The sequence below is a fragment of the Dermacentor andersoni genome, chromosome 1 (genome assembly GCF_023375885.2).
Source record: "Dermacentor andersoni chromosome 1, qqDerAnde1_hic_scaffold, whole genome shotgun sequence".
Classification (NCBI taxonomy): Eukaryota; Metazoa; Arthropoda; class Arachnida; order Ixodida; family Ixodidae; genus Dermacentor; species Dermacentor andersoni.
In genome coordinates, this window is record NC_092814.1 from 110,610,020 (window position 1) to 110,636,774 (window position 26,755).

The window sequence follows — 26,755 nt, forward strand, 5'->3', positions numbered from 1 at the left end:
AATATTCCTGTACTTGCGAAACCGGTGTCGAGTGCGACGAGTATGTATAAATGGAGTTAAAGCGTTTTCGAGACATGTGCATAAGTTTACATTTCGAAACATTAAGCTTCATCATCCACTTTGAGCACTAGTTTTCAATTAGGGTTAAGTCATTCTCCAGATTTACGTGATCTTGGTGGTTATTCATGCGGCGGTAAAGTACGTAGTCATCTGCGAATAGACGGACTGTAGATGAAATTCCGTTAGGTATCTCGTTGATGAATATTAAGAAAAGAAGCGGGCCAAGAACCGAGCCTTTGGGGACTCCAGATGTTACTTTTGTTGTTGCTGACCTCCTATAACAGTAAACTGCACTCAGCCTGTTAAGAAGCAGTTTATCCACGATGAGATTAATGGGTGGAGACTAAGTGCACCGAGTTTATTGGTAAGTCTTTTCTGAGCGACGCGATCAAATGCTCTCGAGAAATCGATGTAAATGACGTCAGTCTGAAACAAAAAATCTAAGTTAAGATGAAGGTCAGTAAATTCAAAAAGTTGCGTTTCACAGGATAACCCGGGGCGAAAACCATGTTGTTTTGGATAAAAAACTGAGTTATCATTGAGGTGTTGTGCTATGTGTTCATATATGTTGTGCTCCAGAAGCTTGCAGGCTATACTAGTTAGTGAAATGGGGCGATAGTTAGAAGGATCGCATTGGTTTCCGGTCTTGAATACTGGTACAACCTTCGCAGTGAGTCAGTCCTTTGGAACAGAACCCTCAGAGATAGACTGCGTAAATATTACCTGTAGGATGCGGCTAGAGACGGTATTAGTAGCCTTTAGAATTTTGGCAGGAATATTGTCAGGTCCGGGAGCACATGACATTTAAGTTTGTTAATTAGAATAAATATACCAGTGGAAGTAACAGTGATAGGAGGCATTTGGGTAAATCCCGATCTCGGTAATACAGGTGCACCACCATTTGGCCCGCGAGTAAGAACTGACGTGAAGTGCGCATTCATTACACCTGAGCGTTCCTCATGAGGAACGTTGACCCATCAGGATTGGTTAAAGTCATATTAGAAGAGCGATTTCTTAGGTTTAGAATATTCCAAAGCTTTTTTGGGGTTAACACGCAAAAGATGTTACATGTCCTTATTAAAAAATTTCTTATTAGAGTGTTTTACAAGTTCAGTATATTCGTGTAGACATGCGAATTATTGTTTCCATTTATTTATCGAGGTTGACGTTTTGTCTGCGCGGTAAAGACGATTTTTTTCTTTTCGATGATCTTCGGCTCATAGTTGAATACAGGGATTATTTGAATCACTTCGAATTTCGTCGAAGTTTATGTAATCATCATCATCATCATCGTCATCATATTTTAATGCCCACTGCAGGACGAAGGCTTCTGCCAGCGATCTCCAATTATTGTTGTCTTGCACTAGCGAATTCCAGCTGGCACTTGCAAGTTTCCTCATTTCATCACCCCACCTAATTTTCTGCCGTCTTCGACTGCGCTTCTCTTCCCTTGGCACCCATTCTGTAACTCTGATGGTCCACCTGCTACCTGGCCTACGCATTACATGGCTACACAGCTCTATTTTTTTTTTCTCTTTAATGCCTACTAGAGTATAGGTCATCCCCGTTTGCTCTCTGATCCACCCCGCTCTCTTCCTGTCTCTTCACGCCTTAACGCCTGTACTCGCTGGGAGCAGGCGTTCTTCGTCACCAGGACCAGATAGTATCACATACTCTGCGCTTGCGCACCTTGGTCAAGAGACCAGAGGTGCGCTTATACAACGCATCATGGCGTCACAGCTCGGTCCCTACCACGTGGAAATCCAGTCGCCTTGTTCCACCCCTTCAGCCTGGCAAATCTCCATTGGAATTGCCATCTTTCCGTCCAATAGCACTGGCCAGCTGCGTCGGCAAGGTGATGGAGATAATGATCCTTACACCGTTAAAATGATACCTGGAATTTTGGAACGTCTATCCAGAGTAAATGATACCTGGAATTTTGGAACGTCTATCCAGAGTAATGGCTGGCTTTCGACGCGGACGCTCGTCAATAGATAGCGTTATTGACCGTCCTCGACTGCGCTTCTCTTTCTTGGCACCCATTCTGTATCTCTAATGGTCCACCGGCTATCCATCCTACGCATCATATGGACTGCCCAGCTAAATTTTTTTTTCTCTTAATGTCAATTAGACTATCGGCTATCCCCGTTTGCTCTCTGATTCACACCGCTCTCTTCCTGTCTCTTAACGTTACACCTAACATTTTTGATTCCATCGCTCTTTACTCGGCTCTTAACTTTTTCTCGAGCTTCTTTGTTAACCTAGAAGTTTCTGTCCCATATCTTAGCACCGGTACAATGTAATGATTGTACACTTTTCTTTTCAACGACGGTGGTAAGCTCTCAGTCGGTATTTGGTAATGTCTGCCGTATGCACTCCAACCCATCTTTTTTTGCTCTTCTGTAAATTTCCGTTTCAGGATAAGGGTCCGCTGTGAGTAATTGACCTAGATAAACGTACTCCTTTGCAGACTGTATAGGCTGACTGGAGATCATTAATTCTTGTTTCCTTACAAGGCTATTGAACGTTACCTGTCTTCAACCCTACTCTTACACTTTCTCAGTTAAGGTCCTCAATCATTTGTTGCAATTCATCCAAAGTGTTGCTGAAAAAAACAATGCCATCTGCAAACCGAAGGTTGTTGAGATATTCGCCGTTGATCCTCACTCCTGATACTTTTCAGCCTGATAGCTTGAATACTTCTTCTAAGCATGCAATAAATAGCATTGGAGAGGTTGTGCCTCCTTGCCTGGCCCCTTTATTGATACATAATTTTCTACTTTTGTTGTGGTGAAGCAAGGTAGCTGTAGAATCTTTGCAGATATTTCCCAGGATATTCATGCATGCCTCCTGTACTCTTGATTACGCAATGCCACCATGACATACTACGGGTATTTCTACTGAACCCAGATACCTTTTCACAATCTACGAAAGCCATATGGAGAGGTTGATTGTACTCCGCAGATTTCTCAATTATCCTATTGGTGACATGGGCGTTATTCATTGTACAGTAGGTGTTCTATGGTTCTACTGCCCATCTTTTGAAAATGAAAGGCAATACCTCTGCACAGCTCTCAATCAGCTAGATGGAAAGCCGTTCACCTTGAACAAGATCTCGGGACCATGGCCTCGCATATCGCAGCTACAAAAGGCCACAAAAGCGCTGCTGCGATATTTGAAAGCGACCGGATTGAGTCAGCGTCTGTGATCCGGACTGAGTGACCGACTGATATCTCCAGTGGACTTTCTCTTCTTTTAATCTTTCCGTCCCCCTTTCCCTTTCCCCAGTGTAGGGTAGCCACCAGGGCTCAGTCCTGGTTAACCTCCCTACCTTTCATTTATAATTTTCTCTCTCTCTCTCTCTCTCTCTCTCTCTCTCTCTATTCATTGTGCAATATATCCCTTCCTGAAGCCAGCCTGTTCCCTTGGATGACTGAAGTGCTGCCTTGTTTCTATTGAAAATTATGTTAGCGAATATGTTTTTAGAATACTGAAAGCAAGCTAATGGACCTATAATTCTTCAATTCTTTAACGTCTCCATTCTCATGGATTAGTATAATGTTGTTGTTCTTCCAGCTCTCTGGTACACTTGGAGTCATGATGCATTGCGCATAAAAGGCCGCAAGCTCTTCAAACATATCTCCTCCATCTTTGGTTAAAGCGATTATTATTCCATCTTCTCCTGCTGCTTTTCCCCGGGACATGTCTTGCAAGGCCCTTCTATAATTTCATCGCTATAGAAGGATCTTCTGTATCCTGTTCATCACTACTTCCAATGAAGTCTGCGTGGCTGCTCTCAGTACTGTACACGTCAGTTTATAATTCTTCTGCTGCTTTTATTATATAATCTAAATCGCTGATGACATTATCCTGCTTATCTTTCACTGCATACATCTTACTCTGTCCTATGCCAAGCTTTCTTCGGCCTGATTTCGTGCTGCAGCCATTTTTCACGGCTTACTCAATCTTTCCGACGTTTTATTTTCGAATATCGCTTGCTTTCTTCTTGTTTATTTGCTTTCACAGTTCAGCGAATAGTTCATGTACTCACCGAACCACAGTTTTCAAAATTTAGGCAGAATTTCTAGCGGGGCGCCCGCCGTGGTTGCTTAGGGGCTATGGTGTTGGGCTGCTGAGCACGAGGTCGCGGGATGGAATCCCGGCCACGGCGGCCGCATTTCGATGGGGACGAAATGCGAAAACACCCATGTACTTAGATTTAGGTGCACGTTAAAGAACCCCAGGGGGTCCGGAGTTCCTCACTACGGCGTGCCTCATAATCAGAAAGTGGTTTTGGCACGTAAAACCCCATAATTAAATTAATTACTAGCGGAAATGTAGACATCCACGCATTCGCAAGCGCACAGTGGCACGTGGCTGAGCGGCTTCGATTACTGCCGGTCAATCTTTGCGATGAAGGGACGGGAGTGCGCTGGTTTGCTCAATTCTGGTAGGGTCGGGTTTGTTTTTTGAAGACAATGTCTTCTTTAGAGACTTTAGAACGTTTTGGGGTTCGTGGGGTCCGTGTATTTGGCCACTTTCGTCGCGTCAAATTAGACGATTCGAGGTCTTCTAGCGCACATAGCACAACTAAGGACGTCAAAATGAGGCGTGAAACAAAAAAGACGCACCAAGTTTTCGTAGAACTTTGTGTGGAGCAATAACAGTGGCTTATAGCCAGGAATTCTTTTTTTTTTTTAGAGCCCAGCTCATAGGCGCCCGTTTTTACGGCAAGCGTTGACGTCAGCGGCGTAACAAAGCGAACACAGCGAAAGATGAAAGAGCGAACGCGGAGTGGGAGATGGAAAGACACAAGCCGCGAACGGCAGAGACCAGCGAGAGCGGTCGCTTCAGTGACGTGCGCGCCGGAAACCGATATCATGCGGACCCGCCCGACCTCTCACTTCGTACTATCATCTGCTCGAGTCAGTTCTTGCTTGTACTTGCTTGGTTCGCTTGGTTTCGTATCATTCGCGCTTGTTTCTATTGTCATGGTTTGCGATTTTTTGTAATCTGATTGTATGCGCGACGCGAATTGTTTAGTAGTTTCTGGAAGCCACGCGGGCACCAGCGATTACGCTGGAAGCTTCGACGAGTCATATCTAAAAGCCGGGGCGCTTGAGCCGCAGATCAGAATTCCGACCATCGCCGACTCTGCTCGCCGCCATCGTTGTGCTTCAGTGATGCTTGATTTGCTGGGCACAAGTTCGCGCAATGGAGAGTTCAATTTGTAACTCAGTTTCGACACTGTGTCGTTCATCACTGTGACTACCACGTGACAATATAATCATAATACAAAATAGTGTCAGCCATTTCTTTCTGTACAATAGGCGACACAACGGGTGTAAGTGCTTCGTCTGCCGCAGCTGCTAAGCTAGCTGCCCGAGCAAAGACTCAGCGCCGCCGCCGAGAAAATGCTGTCGTTCAGAATCAGATTATTTGCCACAATATATATCTCCAATTCAAAACACCCAATCAGCTGCGCTCACAATTCACGTTAGTGAGTATCTTAATAGTCGGTGATTTTTTTTTTACCAGTTATTTGCGATACGCAAGTGCTCTTGCTACTCCCGAAAGACACCGTGCTGACGATTTTCGCACGTTTAAATCGCATGCTACGACGCGCATGCGCCATAAATCACATGAATGAATTAAAAATACAGGTGACGCCCGACTGTTAGTAAAAATCTTTTTTCCTTTAATCGAACGCCACAGTGGACCGGGGCTGATTAGATATTAACGAGAGCTAAGGGGGAGGTGCACGGTGTGTGGCGTGAATGAGGCTCTACATTGGCCGTACAAGACTATATGTATTGCGGCACAGCCTCCACGAGTTGTGGGAGCGCGGCGTTCTGACGTCAGCGTGCACCCGCGCAGTCAATAGCGCTTAAATTATACCTCCAAATTGCACGCAAAGGTAGAGATAGCTTCCCTTTAAGACAATAATATGTATCGAAGAGCACTGCATGGGCCTGATTTTTTTTTTTAAATATCGGCCCATCCCGAAGGTAGTGCAGCATGAACAAACCGCATGGTACACTTATGCGCTTAAGTATACGTTGTCTTTCGTCGATATCAACCACTGTTGGCTCGCCTCTCTCTTTCTTTTTACAGCGAAACTGTCTATGCCTAGGATCTGGTGGAAAAAATGGGTCCGAGATCATCAAAATTGACAATAAATCATCATGGGGGCCGATCTTGGTGATAGTGCAGAAAGAGTCCAAGCTCAATGGTACATATCCCTGTGAGCTCGGGGACCTGTAACGCGCCCTTGAACCACCCTTGTCACACATGGGACCCAAGCAGGTCCCAGACACAAGGGTAAGAACAGATGTTTTTGAACAAAATGTCTTTTACAACTTTTTCAAAAAGGACTGTTAATTCTCGGCGCCAACCGCGCAAAGCGCTATAGTGCCACTGCTCGCGCGCTCGTCGTCGTCGTCGTCATCGTCGTCGTCTTTTACAGCTGGCTCCGTTGCCGCTCATCATCCCGGCGTAAAATTTCAGTTCTCTTCTGTCGTCGTAGTCTGCGGGTCGGTTAATTAGCAGTTAGACCACATGTTCTAGCGGTGCCCTAGTTATGGGGGCCCAATCAAGCCACCGAGGAGGAGTGGAGCTCTGCCACCTAGAGTTCCGAGCTTCTCCCACAACTCCAGGCTGTCCAGAGAGCCCACGATGCGGCGATGAGGCTAGGCCTCCCCGTCCCCACGTGGGAGCGACCCGCCGTGCTGCTCCAAGTACGGCGCTTCTCAGGACCTCATTAAAGTTCTGTGTCTGTCTGTCTGTCTGTCTGTCTGTCTGTCTGTCTGTCTGTCTGTCTGTCTGTCTGTCTGTCCGTCCGTCCGTCCGTCCGTCCGTCCGTCGTCGTCGTCGTCGTCGTAATGGGGAGGCCGCGTTTACGGGGGTATGAGCCATTGCTTAAGGGGGTATGAGCCATTCATTGTCTTACGTGACGGACGCATTTAATAACGGAGGTGATACGCGAATATGTGTGCGCACCTATATTGCCACGATGACCACAGATTAGGGCAATAAATATGTTCGTACCTTTGTTCAATATTCTGGGTCAGCTCTGTGTCGTGTGCTAAACAGCTTCGCTTGTCTTCCATCTTCACATAGTGGAAGGGTGAGTGAGTGAGTGAGAAAACTTTATTTCGAATAAGAACGATTCGCGTCCGGCGAGTTAGTAGGCTGGGGCTCCGCCGAGGTTACGGCCAAGAGTTCTTGCCCCTCGGCGGCTTCGTCGGCCCGCTAGACTGCCCAGAGTTGGTCTTCCAGGTTCGAGCTGAGCAGCGCGGCCTGCCATCGCGCGCAGAGGCTGTCGATGGAGACTTCGCTCTCACTGTCCTGTATTAGTCCCTGGCATTCACATAGCATGTGTTCTAGCGTGGCTCTGGTGCCACACACTTTGCATCTATCGGTTGTGTATATGTCTGGATAAATAGCGTGCTTTAGTATCGGACTCTTGTATGATTTGGTTTGTAGTTGTCGCCACTGGACAGCTCGCGATCTACTGAGTTGTGGATGGGATGGTGGATAAGTGCATCTTTTCATCTTGTAGTGGTTGGTGATGTCGTTGAACCTGGTCATTCTGTCTTCCTATTCCGACACTTCGGAGGGCCCTGTCGAGTGGTCTACGTTCGTCGCAGCTCGGAAAGTGAGTCCTCGAGGTACGTTGTGTGCCGCAGCGTTAGGGTTGTCCTCTCCCATTGAGTCGGTGGTGTGGGCTGGTATCCATAGGATTTGGATGCATATGTCTTCCCTTGTTGTTTTGCCTTTTCTGAGTATGTTTAGTGTCTCAGCTAAGAGCCGGCTGTTTGCGAAGTGGCGTACTGCCGTCTGGGAATCGCTGATTATATAGTATGCGTTGGTTTGCGCTATGGCTAACGCTATAGTCGCTTCCTCCGCCGTTTCGATGCGTGTCGTGTTTATAGTTAGCGGTTAGTTATAGCGGTTAAGTACTGCTGCGACAAAGCTGCGTTTGTGTTTGTAACGTGCAGCGGCTACAAAGACCGCGTTTTTGTTCCTTCTGTAGTTCTTCGCCATGTTCTTTGCCCTCCTTTTTCTCCTGCAGTCGTGGTGTACAGGATGCACATTCTTGGGTAAGGGGGCACCGTGAGTTTGGCCCTTATTTCCTTGGGTATGTCCCGTTTCTCTCCGTGTTGTGTGTGGTAGTGGATCCTTAATTTATCTAGGATGTGTCTGCCCGCCGTCTTCTTGGAGAGGCGTTCGTATTGCGCTATACGTTGCGTTTCTATTAGCTCCTCTAGCGTGTTGTGCAGTCCCAGCTCTAGGAGTTTCGCCGTGCCCGTGCTTAGCATGAGTCCATTCGCTTGTTTATATATCTTCCTAATCAGGCCGTCTAGCTTCTTCTTTTCTGGGGCGCACCATCTGTGGTATGCCGCCGCATACGTGATCTGACTTATGACGAACGCCTGGATGATTCTCGCGACGCTTGCTTCTTTCATTCCCTCGTGCCTGTTGGTGATTCTCTTGATCAATCGCATTGTCTGAGAAACTTTGGCTTCGATGTTGCGAATGGTTTCTCCGTTGGTGCCCTTGGCTTCTATGATCATTCCCAACACCCTTATCTTCTCGACTTTGGGTATGGGTTATCCATCTTGGGTCACGAGTTGTGTGTCTTTGTAGGTTTGTGTGTTGTGGTTCTTGAGAGGTAGATCTGCCCTTTAGCGTTGGTCTGTACAGCAGCAGCTCAGATTAGTGGAAGGGCTCTGAAATTTTTTTTTTGCTTTTTTATTATTTTTTTACTGTTCCTCATTTGCTTCTCCGTTCAACGATTACGTTCACGCATTGGTCGAAGGCATTTCACCGATTGGGACGATAAACTTTACAAGCTTATCCTGCGCCATGTCAAACGCGTTCGCAGGCTTAAAACTTATGTGCTGTAAACTTGAGCGCGCAACGCTTCTGCACTCATAAGAGACTATGCACGACGGGTAACCCATAGCAGAAATTTTAACTGGAGGGCTCGCATGGCAGCAGGAGGTAATGCTGAGGGTTTCTTGTTTTCGTCGAACGGTTTCCGGTTTACGCGTTCTTTAGTAAAGCAAGTCCCGCTCAGTACACGATCTCCCTGGGTCTGGAATAAAGATTGTCATTTTTATTAGATTCCTGTACAAAAATCAACAGCGATTAGCTGTCACGGAGTATACAATATTGTCTCGTAGAGATACCGGTTATTACAATAACACAATCAAGAAGATAAGAGCAGAGATTCGGTGTTGTGCTATTTTTCGTATGTTTATGGTGTTATGCCACAGAGACGTACGCGCAGGGAGGACAGAACACAAGCGCTAACATGAACCGATGGATTGTTGGAACTGTGTGCATAACCAAATCAGGGATGGCCATGCGCAAGCTAAAACCATACTGAGGTATATGCAGGCTATAAAGACGGCGCGCGCAAATACTGCCAACCCATGCTTGCCATTGTTTGTTGTTTCAATGCTTAACCGCGTAATATTATCCTTGTGTCTCGACGCAGCGAAGCATCTCTGGGGCGTCCACCACACATGTGACAGCTAATTATCACACTGCTTCGTTACATTGTTGCAGTGCTGAATAAATAAGTGTGCCGGAGCTGCGCACGGATCGGTGCGTTTGCGCTGTCTGCCATGTATATATATATATATATATATATATATATGTCGCCGGTTCGATGCAATGTGTTCCAATCATGCGCTACCTCGCGGTGCCACCGCTCGTGCTTCTCGCTGTGTTGGCTCTTGCGGTTCCCGTCTACCAACGACCACGCCCTATGCCAGGCGACGTTCAGTTGTCCATCAGCAAAGCCATTGCTCGCCTGATCGCGTCGCGCACCCATATCACTAATTGAATCAGCTGTCTTAGCTGCGCAGGGGACGGTGTGGCTAGATGTGACCTGCTAATCAGGCAGTGCTCGCTCGGAAACGAATTGTCTCTGTCAAATGAGCTACGGTAGATGGCACGGATACACTGCCGCACACCGTTCCTGCGTTCTCGACAAGTGTGCTGGGTGCTGTACACTGCATAAAACGTGCTGTCTATCAGTTCCTCTTTCATGTGGCGAGTATCATGTAGGGCAGCTGGGGCTCTGTCTAAATGTCAGACTCAAAGAGCGTTCAAACAATGTAAGGCTGGCTCTGCATTGTGACACGTGTGAGAAAGGCCCTGTTTCAAAGGTGCTTCATTGTATCTAGACACAAAGATACTCTTACTCGGTTCATCACTGAAGCAACAAAAATATCAAGCTTGACGAATAGCTAATAGTTAGTGTGTTACGTCTTTCCTGTCCGTGTGTGTGGTTAATGCGGTATACGTACTAATTTCAAAAAGGAAAGAAAAATAAAAGGCAATCAAGTGGGTCGACGGTATAATTCAGCTTCTTGGTGTCAGGTTAGGTGTGTGTCCAATAATTGCGGGGCTACCGGTTTTGCTTGCTCATATGGTGGACGCGTGCTCGTGCGTCAGCACTGTGAAGGAACGCTTTAAAGTCGATGTTTGCTTCAACAAAACATTTGTCAATGTCTACAGGTAGTAGATCATCGATCTTCTGCTGCGGCGTGTCGGTGCCTACAGAACACCCTATAAGTGACGCCAGCTTTGTCCACAAGTTGATCGTGGGGCGTTGACATCGCACGAAAAATGCCGGGAAAGTCACAAATCTTGGCGTGAGAGTTGGACGAACTTTTTCCGCTTTAGCTTTTCATGATTGCAGATAGAGCCCGATAGTTTTGCAGCTTTACGTAAGCCCAGGTCGTCGGAATGTGAACTCGAATACTCTCCGACACCTTTGTCGAACAGCTGCAGCGGCAACACACACCTCTCGTCGTGCATTATGCTACTGTCAGAAATGTATGCTAAGTAGTATCACACTTGTCATTAGCGGAAAGCACACCAATGAATCTCCGTAGAGGTTGGTCTGTTTATATTTTCTTAGAATTATATGTCGGACAAGTTGCTTTGGATTGTTTGCACGTCAGCTAGCGTCATTACCGGATGTCTGGAGCAATTTAGCTTCGTGAACTCAAGGGCTATACTATTGAAAGCGAAAATGCACAGATGAAGTTAATAATGTCGGCGTGTCAGTGCACAACATCGACAAAATTGCTTGTTGAGCTAACGACACGGAAAGGGATAGCGCGTTAGTTAATCTATATTTATTTATATTTATATTTATTTATTTATAATCTATATTTAATATCAAGCTCCGCGCTTGCTTTGTCATTCGCAATGCTTATTGTAAATGTAGCGCTTTCCTAGCGCGATGCACTTTTCTCTTTAACTACGTTTTAGAAATAATTAGAGAGCAACAAAGCAGCTACACGTCTATGCACGCGACAGTGCATGTTCTACATGACACCTGTAGAGGATGGGGCTACTGCATTGCAGCACAGCGGCGCTCACTTGCAGTTCACCTGCACAACATACGAGCATCAGTGCGCGAAAGCGCTGCCACGCTGCAGAGTACATTAGGCTGTGGATCATTTCGTCGCGCGCCATGACGCCAACTTACGGCGGTCGGGGTGCGTCATACACATTCGTATGACTCGGTTTGCAAACAGGCTCTGCTATCGTCCCTCGGGTACTGCGAAGGCGTTTCGGCGTTAACCACGAGGTGATGCCACCTTGACGTTTAATTGATGTCGTTACCCGCCGTGGTTGCTTAGTGGCTACGGTGTTGGGCTGCTAAACACGAGGTGGCGGGATCGAATCCTGGCCACAGCGGCCGCATTTCGATGGGGGTGAAATGCGAAAACACCTGTGTACTTAGATTTAGGAGCAAGTTAAAGAACCACAGGTGGTCCAAATTTCCTCCAGAGTCTCTCAATACGGCGTGCCATCGTTGTTTTGGCACGTAAAACCATACTTTTTTGACATTAATATCGTTAGTTTACCGACAGCTACACAGCGAATTATGCACCATCCATCGAGTTAATAAGTTATTAAACACGTTGGACTCTTTGACGGCGCAATATATAGTACAAACGAAGACGTTACTCTTCCTTCCATGCTTTTCTTTCTCAGATATTTATTCCCTTTCGCTTCTGGCCAAGTAAATTCTATCTCTCATTAATCCTCGCTGGTTTAGCAGCTGATATGATTCATTCTCGCTTCAACGACTGTTCTTCTATGTTACTCACTATTTCCTCAATGTCAGGTCATAAACGGCTCTGGTGGCCCGCGTGCACCGGCTTCGCCGTTTGCTTCGCCTCACAAATGTGTGCACTTGACAACATAATGGGAAGAATGTCACAATACATCGCGATTTTAGTGCTATTCTGATAGCGTATATATACATGCAAAATTAGCGCCTCACAGAAGACACGAAAGAGCTCTTTTTTCTGCACAGTTGGCGCCGGCAGCATTGGCGGCGTCAGTATAGCTTCACTGGTAAGACGTGGAGCCGAGGCACTGGAATATACATCTTGTTAGGGAAGCGCTCTGCAACAAACAAATGCGCATTTGACCCTTTCAAGATGGGCACGGAGGTTTTTCGGGCGAGGATCGATCTCGGTGAGACTGGAGCGCGGATAACGTTTACGTTTTCTTGGCTGGCAGTAGGCTTCGACAGCGCTTCGTCTGTTCGCGTCCGGTGACGTCCAGCCAGCTGCCGCGGCACTCCGTCGACGATTCCCGTCGGCAGCTGCGCACGACGGCGCCGACTTTAACGAGCTCCGCGGTAATGAGAAATGACCCGATAGTGGTGCATCCGACGCGCGCAGATTCGTCTGGCGTTTATTAGATTTAAAAGGCGTCGGGGAATCGTGCCGTGGCATGGCACGCGCCCTGCGAGAAATGATGCGCTGGCGGCGCGCCCTACCCGCGGGGGCCCCCTATCGACCAACGCTGGGTGCCAATTGAGCCCGCGCCAGCCGGAGACCTCGAGGGGGCCGTAGGGCCAGTGCGCGCGGGCTCGCAGGGGTCGTTACTTCGGTCCGCCTAACGGGGCCCCCGGGGCCGGCCGAGCCGCTGCGCAGGCCGCGGGGGTCATTTCCGAGCAGGCCGCTTAAAAATGCCACGCTAGGGAAATTCGCGTGGCCATATCCGAGGCACGCAAGGACACGCGGCCACAGGCGCCTTGCCCCGCTGGCCGCCACGGCGCACACAAATCCCTCGGGGGCCCAAAGGGCGCGCACACCACCGCGCGCCCGTCTCGCCAGTGCGCCGCCAAAAATGAAAGGGCCCCGGAATCGTACTCGCCGAGACCGATTGCTCCGATGCCGTGCTGGCTCGCGGAATGGCCCTCGGTGAGCCCTTTTGGATTGTTCTTTCCCGCCGTGTACCTTGAGGCTCGACTCGGAAAAGCCACCCACGGGAAATTGGAAATACTGATAGGTCTGGCCAAAGTTGGAAGACGGCCACGTATACCAGGCCACCCTCACGGGATTCTAGGTGCCCTGGAAGGCTGCGAGTGACCGCCTCTCGCAGCTGCTCCCAGACGATGGGAGCACCAGCGCCTCTTGCAGCGACTTGTCACAGGCGTCGCGCTGGGCCGCAGTGAGCGTTTGGCCTCCATTCCCGCGCAGGTGGGTCACACCTGAAGCCGCGCTGCATACGCCGTTGTGTACGCAGTCGCTTGCACGGTACGTGTGGGCGTAGGCAGTTTCCTAACCAAAATTAAAACGCAGCATACAGCTGGGTCAACAGCACCTAGTTGGCGCAAGGCCTTTTCACTCTGATCCAGGACGTCATGCTACCTGGCCCGAAATTTCCACCGCCAAGGCTGGCGTGACGAAAGCGGTGACGTCAAAATCACCACGGCTTACTCGGGAGCATCCCCATTACATTCTATGGCAGTCGGAACAGGTAGCATGACGTCATGGATCGGATTGAACAGGCTTTGTGCTATGTTATCTAGGTGGTGTTGGCTGGGCAGGTTCGTATTGTGTTTAGCCATGGCACGTATCGCGAAGCTACGATATCTGCGTGATGCCGGTAATTCATTTCGAAGAATGTCTTCCAGCAGGGTGTGTGCGTGCATGTGTGTGCGTGCGTGTGTGTGTGTGTCAAAGCATTTTCCTATTACAGTATTTTACCGTAGAGTTATCGTTCCGCTATTACCGATGCTGCCCGCTACCAGTTGCGTATGCGCAAGACAAAAACAAAAGAGGAAAAAAAGCTGCCAGTGATTGCGCAGTGCACAGTCAGCGGCATCGGGAGGCAGTAGACCGGTAACACGATGCTCAAAAGCCCTGTCATCTCGGCGTGTCGTGTACTCTGGCGTGACCAGAATTTATTTTTCGTTTTTTAGAGAGTGAACATAGGAAAATCGGAAAAGTAGGCATTCTGGATATTGATTATTGCTGGTGGCAGAAGCACGGTTATCATCTCTGCGCTGTTCTGACCTCAACTAAAGGCTTTCATCAAGCTGCTAACAAATAAACGAGTGCATACTTATGTGGTATTTTATACTTCCGTTAACTAAGAATATATTAAAGCTTACTTAAGGCAATGCGAGAGAATAGCACGTAAGAAAAATACGGGCCATGTGTTCGCTGAGGGAAGCGGAGCTCCAACGTGTGATTCCTTTCCGACTTTCCCGTGTGCAGCCGACGAAGACCCAGGCGAATCGGAGGCGACAGAAGAGCACTGCTGCCAAGCGATGCAAGTGGACAGCAGGTCGGAGGAAGGCGACCGCTCCCCGGAGGAGGACTCGTCGTACGCTCCCGGAGACAGCCCTCTGCACGGTAAGACAGACAGTGCCGACATGGTATAAGAGCTGCGTTGAATGTGCGGACTGTGAGGTGCCCGCAACATCTGTCTTGAATTTCCATGGCAGGGAACCAAGTGAAACAAACTCTCAGCTCTGAGAGTAGTATTCCGTAATACGCACTGGTGTATTTATCACGTAGGTCTGGTTGTCAAGGCGTGCGTTTACTGTTTATTCTATATCATGGAGGCAGCTCTACGCAAGTTTTCGGCATAACCTTTTAGCTTCTCAGAAGCTAATATTTAAGCAAAAATCAAAAAAAAAGAAAAGGACCTCGGCTGGCCTTTTTTCCGGCTTAAGTTTCCTAAGTGTGGGCTACATAACGGATGGTGTCGCTCCCGATAGTATCAATGAACCAACACCACACAGGAGCCTCTGAGCTCACGCTTCGTGGCTGGGCTTCACCGGCGCAACATATATATCGGCCTGGAGCGAGAAATAGAGTGAATGTTTTTCATAATAGGCGCGTGTAAAATCCGCTGTCTCGCACTTATTAAACATACAACTGCATGATGGGATGACTGGTGCGACCCCAGCCGTCACGCTTGTACAGACTCCACTCGGCTTTTGTCATGAGAGTCGTCTTGAACACAGGTGTTGTAGTCAGCGGAGCGTTCACGCCGGAGACGAGTCTTACGGCATAAGCTCCCGGATCTCTCTTGTACCCATGCAAACCCATACCAATTGTCTTGTGTCAAGGTTTCACATTTGGGACAGCTGTCATGGGCCTCTAAAGCACGTTTGCTCTTGGCTTTGCGGCTTACCTTTCTCGCCGTGAATTTTGTAAGAGTACAGAAATATGAAGGGTGGTCGCTTGATTATTAACCTAGCCCTACATTAAACACATCGCAGTATGAACCATGACTTGAATTCCTTGCAAAATGTACCCAAACCATATCTCGTCTTATGCATGAAAGTGAGAGGACATGGTGCTCATGTTCCTTTCACGCTGCTGTTGGTCCAAAGCCCAAAAGAGAGAAGAACTTTTGTCCTCATTTTTAAAAACATTTGAGGCATAAGACTCATTTGGCTACACTCAAAGTGGCCCGCCTACTTTTCACAAAGACTGTACGCGTATAAGTGCGACTTTCGTCGAGAAATGCTGCGCAGAGGCGTACTTGTGGCGAGGAGCTATAATCGTGTCAGCTGTATTGCTTCGATGTACCTGCAGTATGTGTCAAAAGTTTAAATGCCACTGCGCGAGTGATTGCAACTGTTAATGAGCCGTGTATGCTATCTCCATGTAAAACTGATGGCGCTCAAGAGATCTGCGAGGTCTAGGGGAGCTATTCGTTCTCCATTTTTCTGCTCGCATGGAGGAGGAAAGAGAAAAGTAGAAGGCAGGGAGGTTAACTGGAATAACGTCCGGTTGGCTACCCTACACCGGGGAATGGGAAAGGGGAAACAAAGATCACAGGGAGAGAGAGGAGGGAAGGAAAGAAGGAAATTGCGGTGAGTTCGCTGACGCGTGTGGTCTTACAGAAATTGCATTAATAGTCACAGATGGTCGCACAAGCCCGTCGTCCTTAAGAAGCACAAAAGCGCCTTCACCGCTTTATGGGTCGACGGGCGATGGGGGCGGTGTTCCAGCAGCACCTGCACAGAAAGCGGCCGATTGTCCAGTTTTTGGAAAGCTTCGGCAAGTTCTTGTCTCTGGGGCATATCGTGAACAGTGGCACAGCAGGTGGTCGATGTTTTCTTCGGTACCACAGACCTCGCATGCTGCACTGTCAATCACTCCAATTAATGTAGAGTATGCCTTTGTGAAGGCAACTCCTAACCAAAGGCGACTGAGAAGCGTAGCTTCACGTCGAGGAAGTCCGAGTGGAGGTCGAAGTTGCAGGGAGGGATTTAGTCGATGCAGACGTGTAAGTCGTAAGCTTGGCGAGTTCCACTCGGTCAGTGTGAGACTGCGTGCCAGGTGTCGAAGCTGCCTTGCGGCGTCTGTCCTCGAAAGCGGAATTGGAACGCTGTACTCTTCTTGATGTGCTGTGCGAGCAGCGTTATCGGCGAAATGATTGCCACTGATTGCACAATGGCCAGGTACCCATTGAAGAATGACCTCGTGACCTTTTCGTTGGACGTGATGGTAACGTTTCACGATTTTGTATGTCAATTGGTCATGACATTCGTGTCGGAGAACTGCCTGCGTGCACTGTAATGCCGGTTTTTAATCACAGAACACAGCCCATTTTCTAGGTCTTTCAGAATCAATGAATTCCAGTGCTCGACGCAGGGCCATTAGTTCTGCCGCCGTTGAGGTCATGACATTCTGCTCGCATAATATGGAAAGTGGTCAATGTGGTCGAGTACATAGCACTCAAATAACATCGGTTGCAAGCTGAGTGGCCTGGGGAGCTTCGACAGAGCGAGTAGCCGGAGCGCTGAGAAGCAGATGGAAGGCTCGACCGCTGAGTGAGCTGCGTCGTCGTTCGCTCTGTCAGTGCCGGCTGCGAATTCGAACGGGCCGGCGCATGCGCAACAATGACTTCTCAGGTCTTCGAACGTAGTGTAAAATTACGAGCTAGCACCTTCCTTTCTATCCGCTTGCGGCTTTCGACACTATCGTAGTTGCAACGACCGCGTTTAGAATGGAATAAAATGTTCTGCGGTGAGCGGTTATCAGTACTTCTCTGAAATCGTGGTTCGAAGAGCAATACAAAGGGCGCAGCAGCTGAGAACAAGAGGGAGCTGGGGGAGGCGCTCGTCCGGGCAGGGATGCTTGCTCCTAATTTACTGTACTGTTCTAAAGCCTCGGGAAACAGGCGGCTGGCGAGTATTGGCAGTTGATGAAAGCGATAAGAAATACTGTGGAGTTTGGTGGGGACTAGCAGTGCCGGTGTGCTTAGGAACTTGCTCAACTGCGCTCCACACTCCGTTGAGCTGTTATCAGGTAATACAAGTAAGTTCAATATTTGCAGGTGGTTTTATCTTCCCTGCAAGCCGAAGGTTGTTGAGATATTCGCCGTCGATCCTCACTCCTAAGCCTTCCCAGCCTAATGGCTTTAATACTTCTTCTAAGCATGCAATGAATAGCATTGGAGAGATTGTGTCTCCTTGCATGGCCGCTTTCTTGATAGGTAATTTGCTACTTTTCTTCTAGAGATGCAAAGTAGCTGCGGAATCTGTAGATATTTCCCAATATCTGCAGGTATGCCTTCTGTACTCCTTGATTACGCAGTGCCTGCATAACTGCTGGTATTTCTACTGAATAAAATACCTTTAATTAATCCATGAAAGTCATAGAGAGATCTTGATCCTACTCCACAGATTTCTCAATTACTTGATTGATGACATGCACGGGATCCATTGCAGAATATACTTTTTTGAAGCTAGCCTGTTCTCTTGACTCATCGAAGATCATTGAAGCTAATGAGCCTATAATTATTCAATTCTTTAACCTCTCTCTTCTTAAATATCACTGTAATGTTCGCGTTCTTCCAGCTTTTCAAGCATATTATTTCCCCCATTTTTCGATTAAATCAACTGTCATTCCATCTTTGCCTGCCGCTTTTCGCCGGGACTTGTCTTGCAAGGCCCTTCTAACTTCATCTCTAGTAAGGAATCTCTGTATTTTGCTCAATACTACTTCAATTGAAGGTTGTGTGGCTGCTCTGAGTACTGTATAGGTCAATATGGAATTATTCTGCTGCTTTTACTATATCGTCGAAATTTCTGGTGACATCATCATGCTTATCCTTCAATGCGTACATTTTGCCCCGCCCTATGGCAAGTTCACTGACCTATCCAGGTCAGTGAACTGCAATGCATGCTCACTGACCTGGAGAGGCAAAGCCGAAGGGTGGGTCTAAAAATTAATCTGCAGAAAACTAAAGTAATGTTTAACAGTCTCGGAAGAGAACAGCAGTTTACGATAGGTTGTGAGGCACTGGAAGTGTTTAGGGTATACATCTACTTAGGACAGGTAGTGACTGCGTATCCGGATCATGAGACTGAAATAATCAGAAGAATAAGAATGGGCTGGGGTACGTTTGGTAGGCATTCTCAGATCATGAACAGCAGGTTGCCATTATCCCTCAAGAGAAAAGTATATAACAGCTGTGTCTTACCAGTACTCACGTACGGGGCAGAAACCTGGAGGCTTACGAAAAGGGTTCTACTTAAATTGAGGACGACGCAACGAGCTATGGAAAGAAGAATGATAGGTGTAACGTTAAGAGATAAGATAAGAGCAGATTGGGTGAGGGAACAAACGCGAATTAATGATATCTTAGTTGAAATCAAGAAAAAGAAATGGGCATGGGCAGGACATGTAATGAGTAGGGAAGATAACCGATGGTCATTAAGGGTTACGGACTGGATTCCAATGGAAGGGAAGCGTAGCAGATGGCGGCAGAAAGTTAGGTGGGCGGATGAGATTTAGACGTTTGCAGGGACAACACGGCCACAATTAGTACATGACCGGGGTAGTTGGAGAAGTATGGGAGAGGCCTTCGCCCTGCAGTGGGCGTAACCATGCTGATGATGATGGCAAGTTTACTTCTCACTGATTTCACTATGCGGCCATTTTTGACTGCTTCCTCAATCTTTCCGCAGATGACACATGTCATCTTACAGATGACATTGGCCTGTTAAGCAATACTGGGAATATTCCAATATTCCCAGCAATACTGGGAATATTGAGGACCTTAACCGAGAAAGTGTAAGAGTATAGGGTTGAAGATTATTATGCCAAAGACAAAGGTAATGTTCAATAGTCTGGCAAGGCAACAAGAATTCAGGATCTCCAGTCAACCTCCAGAGTCTTTGCAGGAGTACGTTTATCTAGGTCAATTACTCACAGGGGACCTTGATCATGAAAATGAAGCTTACAGAAGAATAAAAATGGGTTGGGATTGCACACGGCAGACATTAACCAATTCTGACTGGCAGCTTACCACTGTCGTTGAAAAGAAAAGTGCATAATCATTGCATTCTACCAGCGCTAACACCCGCCGTGGTTGCTGAGTGGCTATGGTGTTGGGCTGCTGAGCACGAGGTCGCGGGATCGAATCCCGGCCACGGCGGCCGCATTCCGATGGGGGCGAATTGCGAAAACACCCGTGGTGCTTAGATTTAGGTGCACGTTAAAGAACGTAGGGTCGACCCCCAGGCGGTCGAAATTTCCGGAGTCCTCCACTACGGCGTGCCTCATAATCTGAGAGTTGTTTTGGCACGTAAAACCCCATAATTTTTTTTTTTTTACCAGTGCTAACACATGGGGCAAAAACTTGTAGCCTAACAATGAAGCTCAAGAACAAGTGAAAGACCGCGCAAAGAGTAATGGAACGAAAAATGTTAGGCGCAACGTTAAGAGACAGGAAGAGAGCGGTGTGGATCAGAGGGCAAACCGATATTCTGGCTGACATTAAGAGAAAAAGAAAGATGGAGTTGGGCAGGCCAGGTAATGCGTAGGGCAGATAATCGGTAAACCATTAGAGTCTGTGTCTTTTTGTCTGTGCCCCTGTCATCTGTACGTTGTATAGATACAAATAAAGTTCAAAGTTCAAGTTCAGTTACAGAATGGGTGCCAAAGGAAGGGAAGCACAGCCGAGGACGACAGAAAAATGGGCGGGGTGATGAAATTGTCAACAAAAAGTGTTAGCAAAAAAAAAAAAAAGAGAGAGAGAGAAAATAAAAATTCGTCTCCATTCCGCATGCGCACGCATGTGTGCGGAAGTGCAGCATGGATCCTCATCCTTCTAGGCCCTCCGCCAAGCCCTAATGCATTATTGAACTAAATGAATGTTTCAAAGTAAATTGCGTCAGGAAAATGCGTAAAGTACGACTTCAACACAAGCTGCGCGCCGTCGGATTGTTATTCGAATATACGAGAAAACATAAATCTATTACGCGGAAGCTGAAAGACAGCTGCCGTTTGAGGTCTGTTTGAGTGGCCGCAGCCACTAGGTGGCGGTAATGTTAGCGCAGCATACATCCGCATTCTTTTAGGTCCTCCTCCTATCACAAGTGCGTTTTTGTACTAATTGAATTTCTCAAAGTAAAATGCGGCAGAAAATTCGTAAAGTACGACTTACAGACAACCTGCAGACATGATAGCATCGGATTGCAATTCCAATATACGAGAAAACAATTCTGTTACGCGAAAGCTCAAACACAAAGCCATCCAGCTGCGTTTGTTTTTGTGTGAGCACCGCTCACGCGGACACGAAGAATTCCAACCTACTAGAGTGTAACAATGTCGCTGTAAAACATCCGAGGTAAAAGGAACTGCACTGTAATATAATTTACACCGTTAAAAGTGAAAAAGGGTGTAAATGTGTCTATAACTCGCACCCTTATAGGGTGCCAGTTATATAAATCACACCCGAAGGGTGTCAGTTATACACACATTTACACCCTTTTTCACTGTGAAGAGTGTAAATTATTTTACAGTGTGGCGGGCGCTGCTAAATGCAGTGTAATATGGGTGGAAGTACCGTTGGAACAACTGCGCTTTAAGTCGTCTGCGCAGAAATAGGTTTTCTTTTCCGTCCTGCATGTTTAAAGTTAAAGGAATATGCGACGTAAAGAAGAAGAGAAATAAGTTTTGGGCCTCTGTCGTTGACTAGCACTAATCATAGTTTGTTCTTTTAGTACTATTATTATTATTTGTTTTGAAAACATATATACATTTAACAGTAAAAGGAAAGCGAGGAGTAGGCCGACAACTGGTCACCGGAAGGGGCACAACGACTGCCTACTTTTCAGAAAGGAGGTGACAGCAACACAGAAATGGAAGATGTGAAGGAGGGGAGGAAAGAGGAAAGAAAGAGCAACAGGACAAATCTAAAAGTATGAAGTAGAACACACAGTAGGGCCGGTCACTGAAGGTCACGCACCTGCAGAATGCTAAATAGAAGCAATAGTATCGACGCTACAAACGTGAACCTAAATTAATTAATTCGAGAAAAATAAGTAGAGCGTGATGAGCCTAATCACGTCGAGACGCACAACCACTGGGGTACAAACAGTCGTCGAGTATCGTACACCTCAGGCCAAGGAGATGATATATAGTCCCTCACTAGCGACATGCGCTGCGCACTGAAAGCGCAACTCCAATATCAGGTGCTGAAGCGTCTCGCAGCAGCCGCAAGACGTGTACACGATGGACTGGCCACACGTTCTTGTCTGTATAAACGTTCGCGCACGTTCACGCAGCCAACCCTGAACTTGAGTAGTTGCGCTCTAGCGCGACGAGGCAAGCCTCGACCGCGAACACGGGACGGGAACGTTCCATTTGCGACGCGCTGGTCTGGATGCTGCTTGAGTAGGTGGCGACGAATCAGCAGACGAGCGTCATCAAGCTTGCACAAAATTTCAGGGCAGACACAGTCGTTATGAGCGCAAGTTGAAGCCAGTCGATCAGCCTCTTCGTTTCCGGCAATTCCTACGTGTGAAGGTATCCATTGAGCATCGAGAGGTACCCCATGTGAGGCGATTTCATTGGCAGAGTCATTAATGCTGCGCACAACTGGGCAATCAATCTGACTGCGTTGTAACTTGCAAAGGGCAGCGCGGGAGTCCCTAAAGATGGCAATCTTCGATGCGCTTAACTGCTCTTGCACGTATTTCAGTGCAACATTAATCGCTGCTAGCTCTGCAGTTATTGACGAAGTTGGATTAGCTATTTGAAAGATACGTCGTACTTGAGTCGAATGGATGGATGGATACAACTTTCTTGTACGTCCGGCAAGGTTTAACGCGACTCGGGCTCAGGTCTCCCACGGAGGAACGTCAAGGCCCTGCCTCAACGCCGCCTCACGGGCTTGCTGGACTGCCCACATCTGGATTCCGAGGTCTGAGCTGCACAGAGCGGCGGCCCACCTCGACGACAGGGTCGCCGGAGTAACTGCCATCCCTCCTATAACTACATTGCACTCCCACAGCATGTGTTTGAGTGTTGCTGGTCCTTCCTGACACAATTTGCATGTGTCGTCCTGATGCTTATCTGGGAAGATACGTTTGAGACGGAATGGATTAGGGAACGTGTTTGTCTGGAGTTGTCGCCAGGCGACGGCCTGCCTCCTGTTTAATTTGGGACTCGGCGGTGGGTATATCTTTCTGGCGTTCAAATATGCACTGGTGATGTCGTTGTATCTGGTGAGCCTGTCCCGTTCTGCTCGAGAAGCGTTCGCTATCGTGCGAGAGGCGTTGCCCTGTTCGGCGCGGCGGGTCATGTCTCGCGCCGTCCGGTACTTGAGTCGAAGGGCAGAAAAAAAGCTGCAGAGGCGCCCTGACTGTCGCTGTGTACAGATGCATCTGTGAATACTTGAAGATCATCTGGAAATCTTTTGAACATGTGTGACTGAGTCAATTGGAATATTGCCGAAACAGGCATGTCAGACTTTTTGTGTATGTCAGGGATTGTGAGGTAACTGGGGAATACGTGTTTCGTGATATATTTCGGAGGCGGAGGCGTCTCTGAAGCAGCATGTTAAGAAATGTCAGTGATATTCAGAAATAATGCCGCCGTGTTTTCCATGCGAGATAACGGGCGGTGAATGAGACGATCAAGGAGTGATTGACCATTCGATGCGCGGTGCAGGCGTTCAGTATGGTACAGAGCTCTCTGGTTTGCTCGCAGACTCAGGGGTAACTGATGCGCGTCAGTGAGTACTGCAACAGATTGCGCCTCACGAGGTAATCCAAGCATTATAGTCGAAGGGCAACGCGATGATCTTTTAGTTTTAGCTTTAGATATTCTTTTAGTAATGTTTAACTAAAACATGCGTCACTAAATCTTACTAAATCTTACCACCAGCATCGCGCTAATAGCGTGCAGATAATTTGAATAGGTAGAGCGGCCTATTAAGGAATACGGCTGGTGAAGCTTGCCGAGTGAGTACGCTTGCTTTAGCTTCCGAGTTGAAGTCGCGTCTTTAATTATTGGCCTTTATTTCCCGTTTAGCTATGCTGCTAAGAAGCTCAGGTGATACAGACTCCGCTTAAAAGGCGCACCTCACATACGCGTACGTTTTCCTTACCCAGCTTAAAGCTTGTATACCTCTGGATATATTTCGGCAACTGCCATAAGTAGTCCGGTAGCGTAAGAACTCCGTGACAGACTGCACTTTGAGTCAGGGAGGAAAACTGGAGACAGTTCAAAGGGAAATATCGCAGATATTTAATCCGCATCCTTGGTATATTTGTGATACGCTCCAGTCAACGAATGGGGCTGGTTGGCAGAAAAGTGCTCTTTGTCGCTAACTTTATCTTATGCTATACGACATGGGCGCAGGCTAGGCTTATTCTTCGACTGCCTGGAGACGCCCATAAGCGACCGCGCACTGGATGAGCGAACGAAGCACGTCCCCACGCGCACCGCCGCCGGTGTCGCCAGAGCGCGCGGCGCCCTTTGTCGCGATGAGCGGTCGGGAATGGGAAGGAGTGCAGCTAGGGGCGACGATGTGACCTTGCTGCGGCGCGCAGTGACGGATGGCTGCTCTCGACCTGCGCGCATGCGGCCGCCCCGTTTGCGCACCGAACGAACCCGCACCCCGCTTTGCCGCGACCGGCTCATCTGTTTCAGATTGCGAGAGCGCGTCTGAGGTGCGAAGACGCATCCAGACGTCTCGCCGCCAAGTGCGGAGCTCCACGCCGCGCTTGCTGGTTTCGCGCGTACTCAGCTATGCGCGACCCTGCGGACCGCGGACGACGTATCCAATAGATGGAAGGGTCACTTGCTTATTATAAATGTCGACAGCACTGTATCCACATTGTCGACGTTCGTGACACGGATAAACAAGAGCAAACCATCGTTTCGAGATGACGGAGTAGAAACGCCCCGAGCTGGCCGCCTGGTAACGGACAGCGTACCGGCGTGTTGGGAGCCTGTCAGCAAGTTCGTAACTTGATGGGCCTTGTATGGGTACCATCTGAGGGCTTGTCGAATCCATCTTACCTGTAATCAACAGTGCGTCAGGTAACTCGGTAGGCCTGCAGGCGTAGCAAGGAAACGGGCGACACAACATTTCGTTCCACTTTAGTAGTCACTCGTTTCTTTAAAAACTAATTACTCGCGATCATATTAAAATCCCTCAACCTACATGCACGCACCCTGCAGCCGGAGACATTGAATGCAAGGAAAGAGAGAGAGAAAAGTTTCGGGAAAGCTGAACGTGTCAGCCTTGCTAAATTGAGAGCTTGCTATTTCAGGCGAAATTGACTGAGATTAAATGGAAGCAACCAAATTAATAAATAGCAAGTCTAGATGAACAAAGAGCAGAGTGTCTATACGAGGAGGAGGAAGAAATAAAAAGAGAAAGCAGGGATGTTAACCAGAAATGCGTCTGGTTGACTATACCCAACTCTGGGCCCAGAGTTCCCGGGAACGGGAAAGAGGGGATAGAAAGATAAGTTATGACTAACATAAATGAGCAGCAAGTTATTTGTGACTGGGATTGCTTTCCGTTTTCTTTTAAACCACTGGAAGAGCTGGCGCCGCCGTCGGCGTGACTTAGTATGAAGGATCACGTGGACACAGCGGCCGCGTCGGCTGCTTCGGAAGCGCTGAAGCGAGTTGAAAACGAAAGTCCAACCTGCGCTGAGGTTCTGATTAAGTGGGGAAGTTTCCCGCTTCGAGTGTCTGATTGACAACACTTGAAAGCACTTTACTAGGGAGTAGCTGCCTTTTAAGGCGTCAAACATGGTAGGCTACTGCTCGGTGCCGCAGCGCCGGACGTACGCAACGGAGCTTGCTGTCAACCTTTACACGTACCCGAAGCACAAGCTGCGTGAAGCTTGGATCCTGAAACTTAAAAAGCCATCGGCTACAACTTGGGTGTGCAGCAAGCACTTCCGCTAGAAAGATTTCTGGTACGGTGTCGGGGCTGCGATGTTCAGTAAATAGCCGAAAGCGCGCTGAGACGCTTGCCCGCGCACACTGCCCGGCGAATGTCATGAAGCTTTGGTCTATGAACTAGTTGATGCTACATACTTGCTAGTTCACTGGAACGAAAAGGGAACGGCAAGAAGCACATTTTAAAAAAACGCATGCATGGCATACGCTCACGTTTGTGTTAGCACCAAATAATGAATGTACTTGATTAAGAAAAAAAAGCAGCGGGAAATTGATCGCTGAGAACACCGATAAACATACAGTGCGGCGCAACATGAGAAATAATGATATTGAAATATTTAAGAATATAGAAAAAAAGAAAGAAAAGGATTTGATTGTCGTTACGGCACATCACGAAATTATTTTTGAACAGCTTTGATAGCGTCCACGCAACAATGGTTTCTTCTGTACTTTCTAATGCTCATATGTTGCGGCCTAAAGCTCACGGCATGGTACGAAAACGCGCTCGCAGCGAAAGCGAAACATCGTGCTCGGACATGCATGCAGACGCGCAGTCGGTACGTCGCTGTGAACCCATGCGATCGCTGCATTATTCTGTCACGCTCCATTTGGGCATACAGACAGCCCACTATAAGAACATATTGTTACGTGTAGCTGAAGCCGAATGCTATTTACAATCTATTTACAGGGAAGCTAACGGAGGCCAAAATGGTGACGCTATATCAAGCCGGTACACACGTCGTCTTCTTTCTCCTCAGTGCAGCCACACTGTGGCGGCTGTTCCGTAGCATCACCCCCGGCTGTAGAAGCACCGTCCCGGTGCTAAATCTACACATCCGCGGTGCAAGGTGCGTGGTATGGTTTTAGTCTCGCCACGTGAACGATGTCAATTGCAGCTGATGATGACGCTGAGAGGTCGGCGGGGATGATTTCATACGTGACATCGGTCACTTGTCGCACCACACGGTAAGGGCCAGTGTAGCGCGACAGCAGCTTTTCGGAAAGGCCCACACGTCGAATGGGTGACCAGAGAAGCACCAGAGAACCCGGAGAAAAGTGCACGTCGCGATGGTGGCAATTATAGAGGCGTCTCTGATGCTCCTGTGAGGCCTCGAGACGGATGCGGGCTTGCTGGCGCGCGTGGTCGGCGTGTGCGATCGCGTCGCGAGCGTATTCAGTGG

At 48.1% G+C, this 26,755-nt stretch overlaps 1 protein-coding gene across 1 annotated transcript in view; it reads left to right on the forward strand.

The window, feature by feature from the left end:
- The window catches only part of L (zinc finger protein Lobe), a 172,564-nt gene that overhangs the window by 15,474 nt on the left and 130,335 nt on the right, over positions 1–26,755 (forward strand). The window contains exon 2 of the mRNA XM_050193528.3: positions 14,613–14,750. Coding sequence (XP_050049485.1) covers positions 14,613–14,750 — 138 coding nt within the window. The remainder of the gene's footprint in view (positions 1–14,612; positions 14,751–26,755) is intronic.